At 35.0% G+C, this 7,188-nt stretch overlaps 1 protein-coding gene across 1 annotated transcript; it reads right to left on the reverse strand.

Annotated features, from left to right (window-relative positions):
* Positions 1 to 200: 200 nt before the first annotated feature.
* LOC134249881 (hemicentin-1-like) lies at positions 201 to 5,977 on the reverse strand. The gene is made up of 6 exons (XM_062732239.1): positions 5,837 to 5,977; positions 4,773 to 4,989; positions 3,571 to 3,612; positions 2,643 to 2,930; positions 725 to 763; positions 201 to 368 (listed from the first exon to the last, which is right to left on the reverse strand). Exons 1-6 carry the CDS (start codon positions 5,954 to 5,956, stop codon positions 262 to 264), a joined length of 813 nt encoding a protein of 270 aa, XP_062588223.1. The 5' UTR covers positions 5,957 to 5,977; the 3' UTR covers positions 201 to 261.
* Positions 5,978 to 7,188: the final 1,211 nt, after the last annotated feature.

Consider the following 7,188-nt stretch of genomic DNA (forward strand, 5'->3'; position numbering starts at 1 on the left):
GCTCTTTGTTTTTTTTTTCCCGTACTCAGTAGTTTTACGCTGTCTAAAATTGTCAAAGGTAGCAAAATTCATCAAAATTGCATTGCATTTTGCTGTTTAAAAATCATAAAACTTATAAGCACTTCATCTATAAATAGGAGGAAAATTTCTGATAGATGCATACCCATTGCATAACAAATGAAAACTCCAAAAAGTGTGGAAAAATATATTTATGTAACAATATAATGCATAGAAAATTAATTCATTGAAAACAGATAACAACTAAGTCCGACAATAGTGAATTATAACACAAGGTAGCAGATGAAACAGTCCAGGAAGTGACGTAAACAATGATGATGCAGACGACCTTTGTGACTTGGCATAGCGATCTAAAATGGAAAGTACACATACATTATAGTATATTCATAAACTTAATTAGATAATTAGATGTAAAATTATTGTAGCATAAATACAAGACATATTTGAAAGAAAACTAGCTTCCAATTTAAGCATACCTTATCTAATTTCTCAAAATTACGATTGGAGGTTATGCAACACAGTCAGAGAAATATGATTAGTATATTTTGCAACACAAAAAAAGAAAGAAAAGGGAAAAGGAATAGGAACAAAAAGGTGTCACTGTGAAACTCCTTGGTACTAATTATTCGAAATTCTTTGAAAATTAACTTTTCTTTATAAAGTTTTTTTCAGTGTGTTATATCACTATTAGATTTAAAGAACTTACCTTCGCTATCTGTTCCTCGCTTGGAGTTTATAGACCTTGCTGGAATGAAAGTTATACAAGTTATGAATATCGTGAAAAGTAGTAAAATTCCACAGGAGACACAAGTTAATAAAAAGATTTACGAGAGAAGAAATATAGCTAATACACAAAAGATCTATGAATAAATTAAGAAGACTAATGGCATTCAACATATTGACAGAGATTCTATGGTACAACAATGTAACCGACAGCTTTTAGGAAGTACCAGGGAGATTTCACAACATAACAGTTGGTGACCAATCAAATTAAATAAAACATTAAATATAGGTGACTAACCAATTAAAATAAAAGTTGAGAATTGGCAACAATTAACTAAAAGTTTATCATGACTGCATATTTAGCAATAAAATCTTAGTTTTGAAACGATGTCGTAAGTAAAGCTTCAACGTACATTTTCGTATACGAGGGTTGTTCGATATGTATTGTGTATTGTACGATATCTCAAAAGGATTCGATTCAAATAGTCAAATGGACATTACATCCCTTTAAAGTATTCTCCGTGATTTGAAATACACAATTTTAATCTCTGGATCCATTTCTGAAATGCGTCACGGTACGCTGATTTAGGTATACCTCTGAGGCACTGACTGACGGCTGAGCCAAGGGCCTGTCGGGACTGGTATCGACGACCAGATAAAAACTTTTTAAGTTTTTGAAAAAGGAAAAAGCCGCATGGTGCTAGATCCGGAGAGTATGGTGGGTGTGGCAAGACGGTAACCTTCTCAGACTTCAAAAATTGCTTCACAAGCTCAGATGTATGTGATGGAGCATTATCATGAAGAAGGCGAACATGCCTAAATCGCGAAACAGGACGTCGTCTCTGATAATATATTTCTTGAGCTTTTTCAGTACAACATCTCGGTAATACCGACCTGTAACACTTTTGCCCTTCGGCACCGAAATTTGTACGGCTAAACCATCACAAGAGAAGAATATGCAATAAAGGACCTTCTTTGTGCTCATTGTCCTTTTGGCAACTACAGGCCTTCTACCGTGTTTGGTTAGCCATAATTTGTTTCCAACTTTTCTTACTGGTTCGAAATAGTGAACCCATGTTTCGTCACCAGTAACTATGTTTGCAAATTGTCTTTGATTGAAGTTTGGAAAAAATTTTAGCAGTCGCTTAGCGGTTTGTATTCGTATCTTTTTTGGTCATCTGTCAATATATGGGGTATCCATCTAGCAGAAATCTTTCGTACTTTCAAAATACGCTTCAAAATGAAATGCACCCGCAATAGCGATATGCCAACACTTTGGCAATATCACGAATCGTGTGCCTGCCATCACTTTCAATTATTTCCTTGACTTTTGAGACATTTGTCTTGCCTGATACAGTCACAGGTGGACCCGATTTTGCTGCTTCTTTGACGGACTCTGTGCCAGTCAGAAATTTCTGTCTCCACCTACGAACTGTCTCATAAGATACCTTATCAGACCAATAAACTTCCCCCAATTTAGTAAAAATCTGCTTTACCGAATTACCGAGTTTTGTGCGAAATTTTATATAAGCTCTAATTTCTTCAATATTCTCAACCCTTTTCCCAATCATTTTTACAACAGTGGTCAACGACTGGCTCTATTGAAATGACGATTATTTTATAAGCATGTGTAGATGAAGGCTCGTGTTTACTGTTGGCATGGTATTGAATAGAGTTATCCAAGCGTATAAATATCGACGAAATCGTGCAAGGCGTTATCGCGCTGTGGTACAATACACAATACATATCGAACAACCCTCGTAAATATCGGTGTGGTGTCTAAACAGGGAATGACTGCTTGTGGCAAAAAGGACACATCAAAATTTTAAACAAAATTGGGGAATCGACAAATTACGCATTTACATTCAAAGCAACGACACATTTCCATTGCAGTTTCTTACCACTTAAAACATGAATTTTTGTGTTGCTGATCTGAGATTCGGACGTCCGACAAACGTACGTTCCGGCGTCCTGTAGTTGTGCATTTGTTATTGTCAGTTTACTAATTATCACCTTTTCTACAAATGAGGAATACTTTGTTATTGTGGTGCGCGAATTTTCTCTGACTTTATGTCCTTCTACAAACCAGTCAATGTCTCCAGTCGGCAAATCTATGGCGGTTGCATTGCATATCACCGTAATTGTACGACCCACTTCAACAAAGTTGGAGCTAGTCGAAATGTATATGTCTGCAATAATAAGAATAATGGGCAAAAATCACAACATCAATTTCATTCCACTGTTTCTATACACTGATAAACAAAACACTATTGACAACCAAAGTAAATCAAAAAATAAATTTTATTTTAATAAAGAAATATACATCAATTCATCAAAAATATTTATCTAAAACAGGGACCAAAAGAATCAAATCAAATTCAAGCATGGTAGTTCATTGACAAATGACGGTACAGGCCGAAGATGTGGATATCTGGAAAATTACATCTATCGATTAGAAATCATGCAAAAAAATGATTTAAATAAACACATTGATTTGTCCTAACCAAAGACTGCCATCTTGGTTTTTTGCAATATTAAAAATAGAAATTTTTATACAAATTTTGTGATATAGCTGAAGTGTTTTTTCAAGTTGGACCAATTATTCAACAATTATAGGAAAAATGATCACAGTGATTTACTTTGTTCGTCAGCTATGATAAATAATTTGTTGGCATCATTATTAAAATGCTTTGAATAATTCAAATGGACAATATCCATAATCCTGTAAACCAAACATTTTTCATCAAGTTGATGTATCATTATAATGGAAGAGTGTGAATGCTCTAATTTAAAATAAAATTTTAATCACGAAAGCTATTTTTAATATACCTGGCGGAGAAAATGTTTTCTGGGTCGTTGTAGATGGCGCTTCTGAAAGAAAAGAAACAACAGTATAACACTTCATTGTTTTAAAAATAAATATGCGAATGAATTGATTCATAAATAAAATAGCAGCACATGTTTGGCAGTTGGTCGTGACTTTCATCATAAGCCAAACATGAGAAAGAATTCCAGGGAGACGCGACACAATAATACGTTAATCTGATCAGCTGATATTAGTCCGATTACCCGATGAGGTTACACCGTAAATGATGAATGAGCAGAGAACTAGTTCAAAGAGAGTACGAGTACAAAAAAGATTAAAAGTCTGTCTGTCTCGTGACAAATTAATGCCACATGCTCAGCGTGTTTTGTCTGTACTTTATTTTGTATTGGACGAAATATTTGTCAACAAAATATACATTTTGATAAGTTTCTGACTCTGAAATAAAATGTTTATTGAACAGACTTAGGTACAATTATGTCTGCAAGCATTGTTATTCTGACTCTTTAAGGCTTAAGCCTTTTGATCCAAATGCTATTTGATTATTGCTGATGTGATATAACTACATGAAGATTACAATATTCATCGAGAGGATGAGGCTTAGAGTGGCTAAATTGTCGTTTGGACTGAAAAAATATCTTTTGAGTGTTGTATTGTACAAAATGTATTATTTATTGATTAAATTATAAAAACTTTTGGACCATGGTCCCTTTTTGATTGTTAGCATTTATTGAAGATCGCAGTGAGAGAAGCGAGGTTAAAATGCACGTAACTAGTTGAAATAATCTGGAATTTCTTTTATCTTTTTTTGTGCATTGTGGAAAAAGAGCATGGAAGTGAACACGGCTTTTCATAACCATTTTATAGTATCAATTTGGATGTTTTCAATCATTTTTAATGTAGAAAAAACTACGTCAATGAAAAAAACTATCTCAAGTACATGTGAGCATAAATTGATTTCTATGGAACTTAACCAATCAGAGAGGTAGAAACTATTTAATCATTTATACCTATAAGAAAGAGCTTCTTCAGATATACATCGTTTGCCTTTAAGACAAATGCTCACGTATTCATCTTGACACAGAAATGTCGAAAACTTCAAAATCATGCATTAGGGAACTCAGTCTCTGGAGATAAAGAACATCATCAAATGGAAAGGAGAATCTGCTGCTAAGTTTGAGAGAAAGCAGAATCGGCGAGAACTTACCAAGGACATTAAGGAGGACGAGTCGCCGGGAGCCCGCTCTTTCTTTGGCACTTATTTGGCATTCGTACACACCAGCGTCATTGATATTCACGTTCTTAATCATCAAATTCCAGCTGCCTCGATATGGAATATGTTGCACGTGATATCTATCGTCTGGTACATATATGTCCAGCCCGACGGAAATAGGATGCGGCTGAGAGGTCCTCCGCCATACTACCTGTGAAATTTATCATTGATACATGTATTCAAATACTAGTATAGATGGTGCATTAACATTGACAAAATGATCTAACTTAATGAATTATTCAAATAATTTTAATGAATTTTGGTATTCCCGTTTTAGGAATCATTCTTGGCTGGCATAAAAGTGTTGGCAACAAGGCATATTGGAAATTTATTTGCGGAACCTAGTTCCAATGAAGACTTTTTATCTTTAATGCAGTACCACCCTCATTGTTCCCAGGAGAAGAAGATATCCTTCAATTCCTCCAAAACTAACGCTCATAAAATACATTTTGGAGACAAAGTTTAAGAATAATTGTATTAAGCCCACAATATCGTTCACTGCTTTAAAAAGCTTGAATTTATCGATATTGATACGTAATTGATGCTTAATTATTTTTCATACTCGATCCAGTACCTCTCCCAAAGCACATCAATCGCGTTCAAGACTTCAGTCAAGACTTAACATTGATCTCCTGAGGCTTAACCTGATCATCGTTGATTCTGACTTCAATTTTAAAGCTATGTTTGTACATGGCTGCAAGACAGAAGCACTAAGCTTGTAATGAAAAAGAAACTAAGTACACATTAAATTAATTATCCCAAAGCATTAAATGCCTTTTTCATGATATACCTAAATCAATTCATTTCAGACGATTAATTTTACACATCTATTATCTCTGCTTCTGATTTGTTTGAATGAACGTTTGAGCTTCAATTGTTCGTATCTCCATATTTCGTGAAGAAACTCCAGTGTGATATGGCAATCACGAGACTTATTCCTCTGGGCAACCTTAACTTACACCTCGCTGACACAATGTATTGACTGTCTTTTTACTAACCACTTTGGTACCTAGGTCTTTGACTCTACAGTAGAGCGTCGCCAGGTCGCCCGCTGTGTAGGTGAAGTTGAACTGAATGTCCATGAATTCTGTGGAGTGGTGATGCTGACAAACATACATACCTAAAACAACAACAACAAAAAATAATTAGTATCACAAGTTGTCAAATCGTTAACCTACAGCAAGAGAATTGACAAAGACATGGCTAGAGACAGAAGTAATCAGCGTCAAATGTCATATTGTTGAATTACTGACAGAGGACTGACATAAAGACATACGTAGGAATAGATTGATGTTGTTTTACATCCCATTCGAGAATTTTCCACTCATGTAGAGACGTCAACATATACCGGTGAACAGCTTCAAATTTTGACCTTTACTCGGCACTCAGGGCCATTGAGCAGTGAGGGATCTTTATCGTGCCAGCGCCTGTCGTGACATGGGACCTCGGTTTTTAAAGTCTCACCCGAAGGACCCACAACTTTCACTTAAAATTGCAGGGTGCATGGCGAAGGAACTGCGGTTACCCTTCAGAACTGACAAAAAGGCAAATCTAGGGTAGAAGTTATGAATCAATGTCGTCAACTGTCAGATGAAGAACTGACCACAAAAACACATCTCTGGTATTTCAGATAGTCTAACAACTGACAGAGAACCGAAACAAAGACACTACTTTATAGAGGAATAGAAGGGATGAACATTGTCAAATGTCAGATAGTGTCTGCTACTACTGATAGAGAATCACAAATACATACCTTGTGTAGAGAGAATGATTTTGTGTCATCAGCTAGTCTATCTAATATTTTGAACCACGGAATTCTTAATTTTTCAGTTTTGCACGGAAACAGAGAGACTTGTTGATTTATTAAAACGTTAGGCAGAGATTGATGACTAAAGAAATAATCACTTCACAGTTTAACACCGTTAAGCGCACCAAAAAGACTGACACCTACGTACCAGAAGTGGTTTACTTGACGTATTTATCTCATCTAATTTTACACTACTCCAATGAATGTACAGAATTTTGGTAAAAAATGAAATTTTATTCATATAAACACTTTTATATAGACATTATGGTTGACACCAAATGTATAGAAACACTGCTAAACAAAGGAATAGTCATTCCTTCTGATGAAAACATGATGATATTTAAGAGGCCGTGTCAGTAACCATTGAGTATTGTATATAAAGTGAGTGGAATGTGAAAAAAAATATTTTGCTTTAATATTTGGGTGCATGGAAGTATAGCTGAATGTCCTTTCAAACATGAGTTATTTGGGTCACATCTTCCTTGTTACCATAGCAACGGTGATTTTAATGCTTGAAAAGTGTAAAATTTGATTATTGATAAC

The sequence above is a fragment of the Saccostrea cucullata genome, unplaced genomic scaffold (genome assembly GCF_032062105.1).
Source record: "Saccostrea cucullata isolate Sc308-1 unplaced genomic scaffold, CSIRO_AGI_Scuc_v1 ctg18115, whole genome shotgun sequence".
NCBI classification, from domain to species: Eukaryota; Metazoa; Mollusca; class Bivalvia; order Ostreida; family Ostreidae; genus Saccostrea; species Saccostrea cuccullata.